Here is a 15,865-nt window from a genome sequence, read left to right as displayed (position 1 = left end):
CTCTGTGTTAGCAGTGCTAATGACAGTAAGAAGATAACAGAATTACCATTTATTCAACACTTCTGTTGTGCCGGGAATTGTTCTAAATATTTTCCATGACTTATCTCGTTTAGCCCTCACAGCATTTTTGTAAGCTGTTGTTGTTAGGTGTCTTTGAGTCGATTTCAAATCATAGCAACTCCATGTGATAGAGTAGAACTGCCCCATAGCATTTTCTAAGCTGTAAGCTTTCGGGGAGCAGATCACCAGGGCTTTCTCTCACAGACATGCTGGGTGAACTAACAACCTCTCAGTTAGCAGCTGGGCGCCTAACCCTTGTGTCACCACAGCTCCTTTTTGGTAAGCTAGATGCTATTATATTAGTTCCATTTTACAGATGACAAAACTGAGGCAGGGGGTGAAATGACTCACCCAAGATCACTCAGCTTATTGTGGTTGAACCCAGCAATCTGGATCCTTAACCACAGCATGCAGGAATCCAGAGCTGGGGCAGTGGGGTGACTGTCTCCCCTGCTTCTCTGGGGTTGCTCCCAAGTGTCTGGATTTACAGCCAGATCTGGCTTGCTTGGCCTCTCAGCAGGGCTCACTGTCCCCAGCCCTGCCCCTCCCCAGGGATCTGACACAGGCTCCCTCTTCCCATGGCTTCGAGGCGGGGGCTCATTTGGGTGCCTCCGAGATCGATGTTGTACACGCGAAGGTGCAAATGTAAAGCTGGCTAAAGAGCATAATAGAATTTATGGAAATCGCTGGCTCGCACCGCAGCCCGAGCAATGATGGAGGTGATTATTAATTAATCATGGTCTTGGGGGAACAGTATCAGTGCAAGGAGTAATTAAAATGAAGCATTGTACAGTTGTACCGAATGATGATTTATGAGCCCGAGGAATTGCCACTCTACCCTCTCCCCTCCGGCAGGCTCAATGGGAAGGATTAACTGGACGGATTGTTTTCAACAAAACCAGTGGCTTACGGACGGATTTCGATCTGGACATTGTCAGCCTGAAGGAGGACGGCCTGGAGAAGGTGCGTGGGCACAGGAGAGGGAGGCCGGGCAAAGCGGCAGGGGCTCCCTAATTCCCCTATACCACGGGCCCCAGGCACAGGCCCAGAGGGAGGGGTAGGACCCAGTCCAGCTGCCCTCTTGGGGCTGAACATGACCTGGAGTGGCCTGTGTCTCAGCAGATCTGTGGGCCCATCAGAGAACACAAAGTCCTGGTCAGACTGAAGGGTACACCCATGGCCTGGCCACAGCAGACACAAAACCATCATTCTGTGAGCAAGGGCTGTTGGAGAGGTTAACGTGGGAAAAGTAATAAAAGGCTCATGGGGTGGACAGACTTTGTCTTTAAATCCTTGCAAGGCTGTCATGGGGCAGCAGGACACGTTGGGTAAGAAAAACTTTGTAACAATCAGGCAATGCCTGTCTGAGGAGTAGTGAACTCCCAGTCACAGGAGGTTTTTAAGTAAAGATAGAGTGATTGCTCGTTGAGGAGACTGGAGGTAACCCTTACCCTTGGAGACAGGTTGAAGCACATGGATCCTGAGCTCCCCCTCTCTGGACTTCTGAAAAAAAAAGGCCTCTATTATTCTTGGGAGTTTGGTAGAGGACAAACGGCCCGCCTCGGGCTGGAGTCTCCCCTCTGGCTAATGTGGAAATGTCTGGGAGTCTCCCCTCTGGCTAATGTGGAAATGTCTGTAGTGCGGCTAGTTCTGATCCCTGGGGACCCTTTGCATATTCTGTCAAAGCCAGCCTGCTGGGCTGAGAAGGGGACTTTAACATCAGTTACCTGAGCAGGCAGGTCCCAGGTAACCATCGGTGTAGGGGTGCTCTCTAAATTGCACCTCCCCCAGTTTGCGCGCCCAGGGGCATTCTCTAAGTTATGCCCCCACCCAATTCCAAGATGAATAGACTAGCGGCGACGCATCAGCAGGAACACCTTACCCCCTTTTGCCCAGCTGCCTCAACCGGGCACCTTTCATATTTGTGGTGCTTTGGAATGTCATTCTGCGCCTTCTCTGGTGCCCTCTTGTACTTGTACCCGGGGGCGAGTGCCCCTTTCGGGGCCTCCCTTCACTATGCCTCTGCATTGGTACACCTCTGGGACCCTGGTAAGTGTGTATAAAACGCAGAGAGCAGAGGCCAGGAAAAGTGGAGAGCCGCCTCTGATGCCCCTAGGCGTTCGGGACTGATTGCCCTCCTCTCCTCCCCTGCACTGCCCGGTTCAGGCCTCTCACTGGTTTATCTGAATGCCCTGACCTGGTTGTCCCACCTGCACTCTCGGACTCTCCAGCCATCCTGAGTGCATGCACAGATGCAGCTCTCCCCTGCCCTGAAACTTCCGGTGGCTCCCCAGTGCCAAGTCATTAAGTTTCAGCCCCTCATCTGGCCTTTAAGATCCTCCAAGAAATGCCCCAACCTGCATTTCCAGACCTAGTCACTACTGCTCCCTGAAATATACTCCACAGTCCAGCCAAGCTCCCTGTCCTCTCTACCTCCTATCTTTGCCTGCACTGTTGCCCTGGCTGCAGAATGTGACCTCTGTCTCCTTCATTCATTCCCTCAGGCGTGGATTCACTCAGTGCACCATGTGGCCGTGGTTACTCCATTCACTCCTGAGTTTCCCACGTGCTACATGGGGGCCACTGTGGGGGAGAGAGGTTGGCCAGGGGGACCTCGTCATTCATCTGCAACTATCTCATGCCAGATATAATATCTGTTCCTAAGGACAGGGCTGTGACCTCTACTCATGAGATCATTGAGGCCAGCTGGTCTTATCCTGTACAAACTATACAAGTTCTCATCAAGTGATCTTGCAGCTTCTACTTAAACTCCTTCAATGATGGAGAATTCACTCCACTCTGGTAAAAAAAAAAAAAATACTAAAATACAGGATTCCCTCAAGTAGGTGTCTCATTTTTGCTGTCTCAGCTACCCATCTCTGAGGAAAGACTAAAAGTCTAGGGACAACAATCAGATGGCACACATGCTACCACTCCCCACTCCCATTCCATGGTAGGCATCAATAATTGATATCAGAGCACTCTTACCATCTGAGCCCATCTGCAATATCAGAATCCTTCTCCCAACAGTCCTTCAGGCAACTGTAACAAACTGACCATAGTTAATTCTCAAGAAAAACTCTCTCTACTATCCCTGAACAAAGGTTGGCCTGCAGAGGAACCCACCAGAGGCAGCTGATCACAGCCACTTGGATTGCGGGCAGAGAGCCTCTGAAGTCTGGCCTTGCACGTAGATCCTCCTCAGTCATAAGTGTTCTCATATTGCCGTAGCACCTGTTGTATAGCAGGGCATGCCATAGGAGCTCAATAGATGCTTGCTGGGGCAAGGGTTCCTGCTGTTCATTTGGCCTCTCTGGACAAATGTTTATTGAGCACCTCCTGCTCCCGATCACTGTTAGGCACCCTCACCCCGGACAGGCTTGGTTTTTAGCTCAGCCCACTCGAGACCAGAGCCTCTCTGGTTCTGCTAGTCTCCTTTTCTCTTGGCTCTGGATGACCCACTGATGTGGAGATCCTGCCTGAGAGGGTGCTGAGCCCCCAACACAGCCACTCTGCCTCCCATATCATCACTTCTGTTTGCTGAGACGGGTCATAGCTGATCCAGCCAGCTCCAGCCAGTGGCTGTGGGAGGATTAAGGCAGAATTACCCAGGCATAATTACATGTCTCTCTGCTATCTGCTTTGCTCAGCTCTCTTTATGAGATGTTTGCGCTTGGCCTCTCTGTTTAATTGATTAGGTTTCCTGAGTACCCCCACCCAACTGGGCCAAGGACAGAGTGAGCACGCCAAGACTTTCCTTGAGAGAAGGGAGCTGAGATGGAGCAGAACTGGGCAGAGTTGGGTCAAAAAGAATGTTCAAGAGGCCCAGGGCTTTAGGACAATTTGTAAACTTGACCCTTAAGCTTCAGGCTTGATATCAACAAGGACACTGTAGGCAGAGAGATAATGCCACCTTGGCAGGGAATCTACCAACTTTGGAAGTAAAACCACAAAGCAAACTGCCTTCAAACCCAGCAGCATCGAAAGTCCCCAGTAAGGGTTGTCCCCTCCTTGTTCAGCTACAAAGACAAGCCTCCTGCCCCTGCACAGCTCACTATCCGTTTACTCATTCCACAAATGTATCAACACCTTTCTCGTTCCAATCCCTGTCCTGGGCTTTGGAGAGAGTCTGCCACTGGGGACTGGCACTGGGGATGAGACCCCAGTGAGCGAGCAGCTGGGTGCCCAGGGTCTTCCCCAGGAGATGGAGGCCTAGCAGGCTCAAACCTGTGTCTGACCTGGGCTCCTGACTCCCCCAACCTGTGCTTGACATCTGCTTGGCTTCAGACTGGCAACCGCAGGCTGGTTTCCCCTGGGCTCCCTGGGCTGCCTCTGTATTCATCATCTCCCTCTGGGTTTTCCCTTTCAGCAGTGATGGGTTTGCCAGCAAGGGAAGGTGGAAGAATTCAGGAGACTAGGCACCTTGGGGGCCTCCTCAGGGAAGGAGGAGGCAGCGGGGCTGTTCTCAAATACGTTAGCAATGATGATGACGATGCTGGTGATGGATAAGAACGCAATAGTGGTGTTGTTGATATGGAAACAAGGTGCAGAAACCAAGAACTCAGGACCCTGTTTCTGTCTGCCTGTCCATACAGGTTGGAGTGTGGAGTCCTGCTGAGGGACTCAATATCACAGAGGTCACCAAGGGCCGAGGCCCCAACGTCACTGACTCTCTGACAAACAGGTCACTCATCGTCACCACAGTGCTGGTAAGAACTCACAGCCCCCTCAGGGGATAGTCTGACTAGAGGTGGGCCAGCCACCTGGGCTGGAAAGACCCTACCCATCATAGACCGGTACTTCTCGTGAGGCCCCTGGGAAGCGGGAAAAAGCAGCTGCAAGAATATGGGAGCATTTAGGGTCACTCAGAAAGCTCTCGTCGAGCAATTGGAACACAGCAACCCTGCTGACAGCCACAGGCCAAGACCCCAGGGAGTGACTGTGGAGTGGCCTCTTCCTGTAGGCAGGGTGGGCTGGCCCTCTTGCCTGCCGACATCTGTGTGGCCAGTCCTCCTATGGAGGCCCTGTGGCTTTGCATCTCACTCCTACCTACTCGCTGGGCCACAGATGTTTGAACAGGAACCAAGACGGGGTAGAAGTAAAGAGGGACCCGGGGTCAGCCTGTCACAAGGAAAAAGCCCTCCCCAGGAGTCACCCCTGCTGTGGTGGTGGGTGCTATGGCGGTGAGCTGTGTGGGTGGGGGAGCCCACACACATACCATACCTCACAGTGACCTACCCAAGAGCTCTCGGCCATGGCCACTTTCCCTGAATAGAATTGCACCCCATCCGCTCACCGTTCCTCATCACTGAATGGTGCCTCCTTCTTCTGACCTGTTGCAACCCCAGGAGTGGCTCCGGGGGTCTCCCTGGTTCTCTGCACCTTGGAGCTCTGGGAGTGGACAGGAGGACACGTCCAGGCCACTAGCCTACTTTTACTGACCAGTGCTGCACCCACTCCTCATGCCTAGTGCCTCCTGGAAGGACTTAACTAGTTGCCATCAAGTCAGTTCCAACTCACGGCAACCCCATGTGTGTCAGAGCTGAACCGTGCTCCATAGCATTTTCAATGGCTGGTTTTCGAAGTAGATTGCCAGGCCTTTCTTCCAAGGTGCCTCTGGGAAGACTCAAATTTCCAACCTTTTGGCTAGCAGCCAGGCACATCAACCATTTGTACCACCCAGGGACTCCCTGGAAGGCCTTAGGGGTGTCCAGAGGCTCAGGACAGACCCTTTCAGAGACACTGCCCTGTTCTTGGGAGCCTGATCTCACCATCCTCTGGGGAGGCAGCCCTATCACAGCCTAGTGGGTTCTGACCCTTTTAGGACAATTCTGGCCCTAGCCAACCTCTCCTCATAATAAAACAAAAGCAGTGTGTTTGGAAGGACCACATGGTGAGGTTGTTCCTTTACCAAAAAGGAGCTGAACTCAGTTTGGAGTGCTCGGATAAAGTAAGGCTGCCCCGGAATGGGCCCTGGGTACGAGGCTGGGCAGCCTGAGCTGGACTCCTTCATAGTGCTCAGACAAGGGGCTGCCCCCTCCTGCCTCCCCACCAGAGGCAGTTTGTTCGACCAGGCTCCATTGGACACCCCTGTTTCTTCCCTCCAGTGTAATTCCCCTTGTGTGTGCTCAAAGGCTGGGTGTGTGGACACCATGGAACAGGAAGGGCTGTATGGGGGAAAAAAACACTCTTTTAGGAATCCAGTGAGCAGCAGACAGCAGGGGTACCATCAGCTTCTAGGGAGGAATTTTAGCCTCTGGGTCTCATCACCAGTCCCCAGGGTACGATTATTCAGAGGAGCCGCGTTAAAGGTGATGGAGATGGACAAGTGGCAGAGGGAGCCAGGCTGGGGCTGGGGAGATGCCTGCCCCAATCTGGGGCAAGGACCCACTTATATCTTGCTGATAGCCACACACCCTGCCTGCCTTTGTTGGTTGACTTTTTGTTAACTAAAAAATATATATATAACTCAGACTCCTAAAGCCAATAAGTCCGAAGACCTCAACAGGAGCAGGAAAGAAAAAATGGTCCTGTAAAAATCTAAAAGATAAAAATAAACGAATAAAAAGAGCAAAGGGACGAGACTGAAGACTGATGAGCAATTAGAGAGATGTTGATGTAGATGAGAATAGAAAAGATAAAAGGAGAACTAAAACAGGACAAAGAAAAAGGTGAGGAGGAAAATAATAAAGAGGCAATGAAAATAAGGAATAAGATGAAAAGGGAAGATATTAAGAAAGACAAAAAAAATTAAACTAAATAATTAACAGCTCCGGTGAGATGAGGTAAAAAATGTAAAACCCACGTTTCAGAAAGCAAAAGGATAAAAGTGTGACAAAGCTAACATATAAAAGGGTAAAAATAAAATAATAAAAAGGTGGTAAAAGATTAAAGCGGAGCAGCATAAAAAATGTGAGATATAAATAAAACACTTTTCACAAGGCAAGATTAAAAAAAAAAGGTAAAACTAGTATGATTTAAGAGATTAGGAGGAAAGATGATTAAAGGAGCTAACGTGATTCAGCTACAAAACAATACTCCGAACAGGAAGAGCCAAACTAAAGATAATAAGCCAGAAGGGTGCAAAATACAAGCACCTTGAGAGACCACGGGTTCAATTTTACTGAAACGGCAGCAGCCTGATTTCAAGGGCATCAGTCCCTTCTGCAGAGGCATGAAGGTTTTCTCCACCAGGCAGAGGCAGAATCCTGAAGACACCCCATGCTCTTGACCTGTAACGCTCACAGCTTCTTGCAGTTCTGTTCCCTGCCTGGCCCCTGAAGGCATTGTTGAGCCCCTTTCTAATTCATAGCTCTAGTCTCCTAAACCAATTGCTTCTGTTCTCACCAGAGGTCCCACCTCCAGTGTCTGGCTACATCTCAGACCCCCAAGGGGATAGGAAAGGAGAGAAGCCCCTCTTCGTTCTGTAGCCTGGACACAGCCCCACCTGTCCCACTGTCCCTCAGCCACTAGGCATCCAAGCTGACATGAACCCAGCAGCTGTCCTTTCTGAGACATGCAGTGCGAACAGGACACAGGAGCAGGACTGAATGACGGTTAAGGACAGAGATTCTTGAGTTTGAGTCCTGGTTTTACTATTAACTGTGTGACCCTGGGGAATTGCTTAATTGTTCTGTGCCTCAGTTTCCCCATCTGAAAAAGAGGTGGTATTAATAGTATAGATTTCATAAGGCCGAGAGGATGAATGATTAACAAATATGAGTGGCACAGAGTAAGCACTATATAAGTGATAACGTAATGACACCAGGTACTGTAGAGCCTTTCCGACTCATGGTGACCCCATGCATTTCAGAGTAGAACTGCACTCCCCAGGGTTTTCAATGGCTGTGACCTTTTAGAAGTAGATCCCAGGCATTTCTTCTGAGGTGCCTGTGGGTGGATTAGAACCGTCAACATTTTAGTTAGTAGCTAAGTGCTTAATGGTTTACACCACCGAGGCAAATGTGATAAAAGTGATAGCTGCTATTTTTAGTTCATACTATTATTGATAGAGCCCTGGTGGTGCAGTAGTTAAGAGCTACAGCTGCTAACCAAAGGTCTGCAGTTTGAACCCACCAACTGCTCTTTGGATACCCTATGGGGCAGTTCTACTCCGCCTTTAGGGTCGCTATGAGTCAGAATCAATTCAACGGCAACAGGTTTGCATTTTTTATTATCATTATTGATTACAAATCCATCCCCCAGTGAGCTCAGGGTGGATGTGGCACACAGAGTTAGGAGACCTCTGCTTCCACGCACAGGCAGAGCCTGAACATCACCAAAGACTGACTCTGACATGGTCACAGAGGTCATCTCTAGCACTTTAAATCCGCACCTGGGTGCCTTTCAGACAGAAGCCATTCCCTGGCTCACCACAGACCCCTCTACTTCCTGTTGTTCACACTTGGTTACTTACAGTAGTTCTGTTTCTGAATAGCTCAGACCTCTGAAGGCACGAGGGTTTGTGACCCCTGTGAGCCCATAACTAAGTCATAGCTCTAGTCTCCTAAACTAGTTGCCATAGCGTCTGTTCTGACTCACAGCAACCCCGTGTGTGTCAGAGTAGAACTGTACTCCATGGGGTTTTCAATGGCTGGTTTTTTGGAAATAAATCGTCAGACCTTTCCTCTGAGGCGCCGCCATCCTTTTGGTTAGCAGCCAGGTGTGTTAACTGTTCACACCGCCCTGGACTCTTCTTGTCTCCTGTTGGTTTTAGCTGCTGTTGAGTCAGCTCTGACTCATGGTGACCCCATGTACAGCAGTCAAAATGTTGCTGGTCCTGTACCATCTTCATAATTGTTGTTGTGCTCAAGGCCATTGTTGCGGCCACTGTGTGTTTTGAGTGCCTTCCAGCCTAGAGGGCTCGTCTTCCAGCACTATACCGAACAGTGTTCTGTTGTGATTCCCGGGGTTTTCACTGGCTAATTTTTGGAAATAGATCACTAGGCCTTTCTTCCTAGTTTGTCTTAGTCTGGAAGATCTGCTGAAACCTGTCCACCGTGAGTGATCCTGCTGGTATTTGAGATACTGGTGGCAGAGCTTCCAGCATCATAGCAACACATATGCTACCACAGTATGACAAACTGATAGACAGGTGGTGGCCTCTAGTCTCCCACTGATGCATAAGTTCCAGACCCTGACCACGACCTCATCTCCTGCCCTGGCCACAGTCTGAGGCCCTGGCCCTGAGATTTTGATAGCTTCCCATCCCTGGCCCCAGTTGCCTTGACCTCTGACCAGAAAGGACCCACTTGAAGCAGATGTCCCACTGCCCTTGGATGGGGACCACCAACTATCTCAACCCCATCATGCAGTCTCAGAGACTCACGTGATTCCTCCACCCCCACTGCCCAGAGATCGTGGAGGGTTGATTCTACTTCTCCCTGTGGCGCAGCGAGGGAAGGCCAGTCTTCCCTGGAAGCAAGGGGACAGAGGGGATGACCTCTGGAGCATCCTTGAAGGGGACAGAGGATATGGCACACAGCTTCGACACTGGTCTCCAGGAAACTCTCTGTGTCCAGCTAAAAGTGTCTTTGGCATCTCCTGGGATCAAAGACGCCCACTCTCATTCAAAGACTGGCCTAGGGCCACCTGGAAACTCAGAGCTGGTCCAGCCACCCCAGGGCGTGTACCTGAAAGGCTCAGCCGCAGCTTGCATGCCCTGGAGCCTGGGGAAAGCTCTCAGGCTTGGGCTCCTTGGGACAGTGGCACCAATGTGGGGAGTGGGCCAGCCCACCCCAGCCCCAGCTGCTCTGGCTGAAAACCTGGCCCCGTGCTTGGCAGCCTCAAGCAGGGCCAGCACCTCCCGCTGAGAGCACAGGCCCCTGCCTGTCTGGGAATGTGTTGTCAGGGCAACAGTGCTTTGAGTGACAGGCAAGACTAAGCTAAGGGTACAGGAACATCAAACTGCTTTGCTCCCAGAGAACAGGGCCTGAATCCAAGACCCTGATGAGAGGGGTTTCTTCTCTTTCCTTATTCTGGAATTGAGATGTGCCAGAAAGCAGCAGCCCTGTGTGTCTGCCCCCAAACCCACCTCCTATTCTCTCCTATCCAGAATTCCTGTGTTAGGGGCCAAGCATGACTTATCCTGGACAGACAGACGGACAGTCCGATTCCACCTTCTGTGGCCTCCACTGACCTGCAGGCAGCCTTCCCCATTCCTGAGACTGAGACAGCAGGAACCCGGAAGCCCGCCCTCCCCTGCCCAGCCCCAGCCTCTGTTCTGGTTCTGCTCTTCTGTGAGCTCATGAAAAATTCCTCCGCCCAAACCTCCACTCACACACCGAGAAAACACGCCTGACTCACTGCTGGGGGCCCTGCCTTTGAAGGTTCAGGGTTCTTTTGGCTACTGATGTGAGCGGCAGTGTGGGTGTGCATGTGGAGGTATGGGGTGTGAGCGTGGGATCAGCTACCCATGGGTGTCTGGGTATGCATGATGGGAGCATTTGGGCTGTGTACACGTTGTGGCTCACATAGACTCAATGCCAGGAAGGCTGGAACCTCAGCACCCAGCAGCGGGAGAAAGGACAAAGCTAAGAAAGGCCAGGGCCAGGGATGAGAGAAGCCACCCCAGGCCTGGGCTGTTCTAGACCCCAACAGCTGGGAGGTGGGTCTTGTTCTACTAGGACGAGCCAAGGTCTTGGCCTCTGTGTCTGAGCAGGGCAGGCAAGCAGAACCTCCAACAGTGTAGTGTATTTGTGTGCCAGTAGCATTGTGCATGCATGTGTGTGTGCATGTGTGCCACATGACATTGCAGAAGTCAGAAGATGGGCTTGGGAATGACCTATTACTTAGCTAACCCCTGGATGCTTCCACACTTGGGGATGACCTTCCAAGACTCGCTCTTCAACTCCACAGGTCTTGTGCTGGGGGAAGCTGCAGCCTGGGCCAGGCTTTCACATTGGTACAAGTGATCACAGAGCAACCAGACCAAGGGGCCAGGCAATGAAAAGTCAGAAAAGGTTATTTTTCTGGACCCCTGTTTTCTGTGACTTGTTGAGGAGAAATATTACCCCTGCTCCGACGGCCGTTCTCCCAGAGCGATAGGAGAGCGTGAAGTTATGAAATTGAGGGCACCTTCACTGAGCAATCGATTAGCAGCCGAGAGAGCTTGTGAATTGGCTGTCTGGACATTTCCAGTAATAAATTGTGAAATAGTCCATGAATAAGTAGTTGGCGGAGTTCAGAATTACCCCTTAGGAAATGTTGCAGGTCTAGAGACACATTACTAAGGCGAGCACCATTTTAATGCTCTGGGCTTTGGCTGTTAAATATGTATGCCATCCGCAAAGCACTTCCCGAAATTAATGACATTTTACAGCTGCTCCGAAGGCAGCGTATTTATATGGAGATGTATAGATTCTGGGGCTGTGGTGGCTTCACAAATGAAGTGCTAATTTTAGAGGATAGGGCCAGGGAGAGGCGTGGAGAGGAGGTCAGGAAGTGAGCTGTCTCGGGAACCTTTCCCAAAATGGTTTTCCGCTCCTGGCCATGATTTTTAGCCTTGGTGACAATGGGCATGGTTTCTAGGTAGGAAAGGTCATTGCAGTCAACAGGCCAATCAGCACACAGGAAGAAGAAGAAGATGACGATATTAATGGTAATAATAATAGCAGTGGAGCCCTGGCAGTGCAGTGGTTAAGCATTCAGCTGCTAACCAAAAGGTGGGCAGTTTGAGTCCACCAGCCACTCCTTGGAAACCCTATGGGGCAGTTCTGCTCTGTCCTGTAGGGTTGTTATGAGTTGGAGTCGATTCCTACTCCATGGCAATGGGTTTGTTTCTTTTGGTTTAATAATAGTAATAATAATAGTGATGGCAGCTAACATTTATTGAAGGAGCCCTAGTAGCTTGGCTGCTAAATGAACGGTTAGTGGTTCAAACCAACCCAGCAGCTCCATGGGAAAAAGACCTGGAGATCTGCTCCTGTAAAGACTATAGCCTAGAAGACCCTATAGGACAGTTCAACTCTGTCATATGGGGGTGCTATGAATCGAAATAGACTCGAAGGCACTTAACAACAGTAATAACATTTATTGAGTGCTTACACTTTGCCAGGTACTGTTCTAATTGCTTTCCTGGGTTGACTCATTTAATCCTCAAACAATCCTATGAGATAGATTCTATTGTTATCCCATTTTACAGATGATATTATAGTTTGTCTAGGAATCCACCTGTGGTCGATGGTGCCTTCTCAGCAATTCTTTCTTTGAGTTAAAGTGAGGGCCACCAGGTGCGATTGTGCAACTTGTTAACTGCACAAGAACATCCCACCAAAAAGATGAGTTGGGACTGAAATCCTACCCAGACCTGCTTACCAAACGCTGTGCTGGGATGCAGGGACATGGGACAGCATGTGCCTGGAGACTAATTTGCACAGAGGCAGTGTCTGGACTCTCCGCTCCCTTGCTGAGCTGCCTGCTTGGTTAGGAGATGGAGATGGGGTTGCTGAGACTTAACATGGAGTCTAGCCAAAGGATCCAGCTTTCCACCCAATTAGACTGAGAAGTGATTTTCTCAGAATCCCTGGAGAGTTGGGAAGCCCTTGGGAACTCAGACACTTCCCAGCTCTTTCTCTGAAGCATCCCAGAGGACTTTTGAAAATCTGGAGTAAATCAGTCACAATGTGGGATGGCATTTTGAGAGGTGGTGTTGCTGAAGAACCGGCTCCAGAGAATCGAGACAGCCTGCCACTTTGGGAGCCTGGCAAGAGGCTTCTGGTAGGTTTCTGCCCCCGAGGACCTCTGACGAGGGTCTTTGCTGGGGACTTCCAGTGCTTACCCCTGGAGCACTGGAAACCAGGGCAATGGCTCAACCAGTTGAGAGAACGATGTGATGCCTCCATCATTGTGTTGTGTCTTTATTGTGGACATGAGTGTCCCAGCATGCATGCATTCTGTCAGCTGATGATTGTCACCCATTAGCTGAAGACTTAAGGCGTTCTGACACGTGGGGGTGCCGATTTGGATCTGAGGAAGGTTGGCTGACAGGAAGAGGCCGAGGAGCTACAAACAGGAACAGGGCAAAGGGCTGAGGAAGGAGGCCAGATGAGTCAATAGAAGACTAGTGTTGTCCAGGAGCAGGTGCTGAACTTGACCTTAGTTTGGGGTCTAAAAGAACAGACTAACTCAGGAGAATCTGACCCGAGGGAACAGAGAAGTTTTAGCTAGTTCTGTTGTAACAGAGATACCACAAGTTGGTAGCTTCAATGAACAGAAATTTATTTTCTCACAGTTAAGGAAGGTAGAAGTCCAAATTCAGGGCACTAGCTCTGGGGGGAAGGCTGTATGTCCACTCTGGGGGAAAATCCCTGTCTCAGCTTTTCTAGCTCAGCATTCCTCAGTTCTTTGGCGATCTCCACATGACGTTTTTCTCTCCTGCATTTGTGCCTGCTTGTCTCTGTGCCTAATCTGCTGTTTACATCTCAGAAGTGATTAGCTTTAAGACACACTCTACACTGATATGACCTCATTAACATACCAAAGAAAATCCTATTCCCAAATGGGTTTACATCCCAGGTATAGGGGTTAGGATTCGAGCACATATTTTGGGGGAACACAATTCATAACAAGAGGTGAAAGGGAAGTTACTCAGAGGGGCCAGTTGACTGTGATGTATTGGAATTGGACCAATGACTCACCCTCTCTGGGCCTCAGTTTTCTCATCTGTTAAATGGGGGTGATGTCACCTATCTTGCAAGCTTAAATTAAGCAGCCTGTAAGAAAGCTTTAAATCTGTGCTTGACGCAGAGTAGGAACTCAGTAAGTGTTGAGTTTGCTAAGGGCTGGGACGCAGCATTGGGTTGTAAGTGAGGCTGGTTAGTTAGAGCCAGCAGAAAATGGAATTGTCTTTTGGCCTGGATTCTGGGATAGGCTGTGGGCCTGGATTTTCAAACATCAGAGCCCACAGTCCCTCACACTGTGTATCTCAGACTTGATGAGGTCCATCGCTCCTTCTCGCTGGTTTTTCTGACTTTTCTCCCAGTTATTCTTTCCTGTCTCTTCTCCGAGTTATTCTTTGCAGGGTTTCTAGGGGTATGTTTCTACGTGAGACATCAGAGCCATGCCTCTGTTCAAAGCGTTTCTTTGGCTTCCCATCGCCTGGGAGCCTGAGATGCAAGAGCTGACTCCTATATTCTGTCCCCACAAGCCACCTTCCCGAGGATCCCCTGCCTACCAGATAGAGGCAGGAAGCAACTCAGGGTCTCTGGCACAGGGAGGTGGTTAAGAGTTTGCACTCTGGGTTCAAAGCCTCTCTCTACACCAACTGAGAGAGCTTGCACAAGTCATTTGTCTTCTCTGCCCTTTACTTTCTGCATCCCTAAAATGGGACTATTAGTAGCTAACCCAAAGGGTTAAAATTAAATGAGGTAGCATTGACTCTGTCTCTTGAGCGGTCTTGCTCTGTGGGCTCTGAGCTAGTCCTCTCCAGGCATTATCTCATTTGCTAATTTACTAGTGCCTGGCACATAGCCGGAGTCCCTGGGTGTAGTACAAATGATTAATGGGATTGGTTGCTAACTGAAAGACTGGAGGTTCAAGTCTGCCCAGAAGTGCCTCAGAAGAAAGGCCTGACCATCTTCTTGTGAAAATCAGCCATTGAAAACCCTATGGGGCACAGTTCTCTCTGGCACACGTGGGGTCAGAATTGCCTGCACAGTAATTGGTACTGGTACTGGCACTGGCACTGGCACTGGTACTGGCACTGGCACTGGCACATAGGGACTGCTCAGTAAATGTAAGCTATCATTGTTGTCAGTCAGCACTCACCTGGCAGATCCTAACTCCGAGGGTTGAGAAGAGCCTTGCAAAGAGAGAAAGATACCAGGGAGCACGTAGATTGAATCTTTAGGGGCAGGCAGAGAAGTCAGGGAAGACACCTGATGATGGACCTTTTACAGCAGTGGTTCACACATTTAAGTTGATATCAGAGTCTCCTGGAAGGCTTCTTAAAACGGATTGCTGGGACTCAGCCACAGAGTTTATGGTTCATAAGGTCTGGGGTGAGGCCTGAGAATGTGCATTCCTAACAAGTTCACAGGGGATGCTGACGCTGCTGGTCCAGGGCCCACACTTTGAGAACTGCTGGCCTGTATTACCGGTGCAGCAGAAAGAGCGTGGACTGTGAAATCAGATAGCCTCGAGTTCAAATTCCTGTGCCACCATTTACCAACCGTTGTAAGCTATCGACATTGGACGGTTAACTCAGTGATGACTCCAACATTATGCCAGGGACTGCCAGTAGGTGACCATTTGTTTGGCACAAAGTTGGCTCCCAGGAAATGTGTTTTCTCTCTCCTGACTTAGCAGGCCATTCATCTTAACCACCCCAGATGTTTTTGTATAAACATGAGCAGAGGTCTTGGCTCAAACTCTCCAGCTCAGGGCTGCCCTACCCACTCCCGCCCCTGGCCTCCGTCAGCCGTCTCCCATCTGTTCCTCAGGAGGAGCCCTTTGTCCTGTTCCGGAAGTCCGACAGGACCCTGTATGGGAATGACCGCTTCGAGGGCTACTGCATCGACCTGCTCAAGGAACTGGCCCACATCCTGGGCTTCTCCTACGAGATCCGGCTGGTGGAGGATGGCAAGTACGGGGCACAGGACGACAAGGGCCAGTGGAACGGCATGATCAAGGAGCTCATTGACCACGTAAGCCCGGCGGGAGCACGGGGAGGCCTGGACCCCGGGGCGGGGGGGGCTTGAAGAAGTCCTGTTTGCGTATCAGGGTCGGGTATCTGACAGGCAAGGGCCCAGGAGGCTGGGAGATGAGACAAAGGTCGTGGCCTTGCCCTTGTGAGCCCTGATGAGGG

General features: G+C 50.4%; 1 protein-coding gene across 15 annotated transcripts in view; it reads left to right on the top strand.

The window, feature by feature from the left end:
- Positions 1-15,865, top strand: part of GRIK3 (glutamate ionotropic receptor kainate type subunit 3) — a 252,729-nt gene that overhangs the window by 195,158 nt on the left and 41,706 nt on the right. For all 15 annotated transcript variants that reach the window (XM_049878786.1, XM_049878790.1, XM_049878785.1 and 12 more), the window contains 3 exons: positions 916-1,023; positions 4,656-4,769; positions 15,501-15,704. In XM_049878786.1, the coding sequence (XP_049734743.1) occupies positions 916-1,023; positions 4,656-4,769; positions 15,501-15,704 (426 nt within the window). The remainder of the gene's footprint in view (positions 1-915; positions 1,024-4,655; positions 4,770-15,500; positions 15,705-15,865) is intronic.

The sequence above is a fragment of the Elephas maximus genome, chromosome 3 (assembly GCF_024166365.1).
Source record: "Elephas maximus indicus isolate mEleMax1 chromosome 3, mEleMax1 primary haplotype, whole genome shotgun sequence".
Taxonomy (NCBI): domain Eukaryota; kingdom Metazoa; phylum Chordata; class Mammalia; order Proboscidea; family Elephantidae; genus Elephas; species Elephas maximus.
The sequence above is the reverse complement of the archived record's forward strand: the minus strand, read 5'-3'. Positions and strand labels throughout refer to the sequence as shown.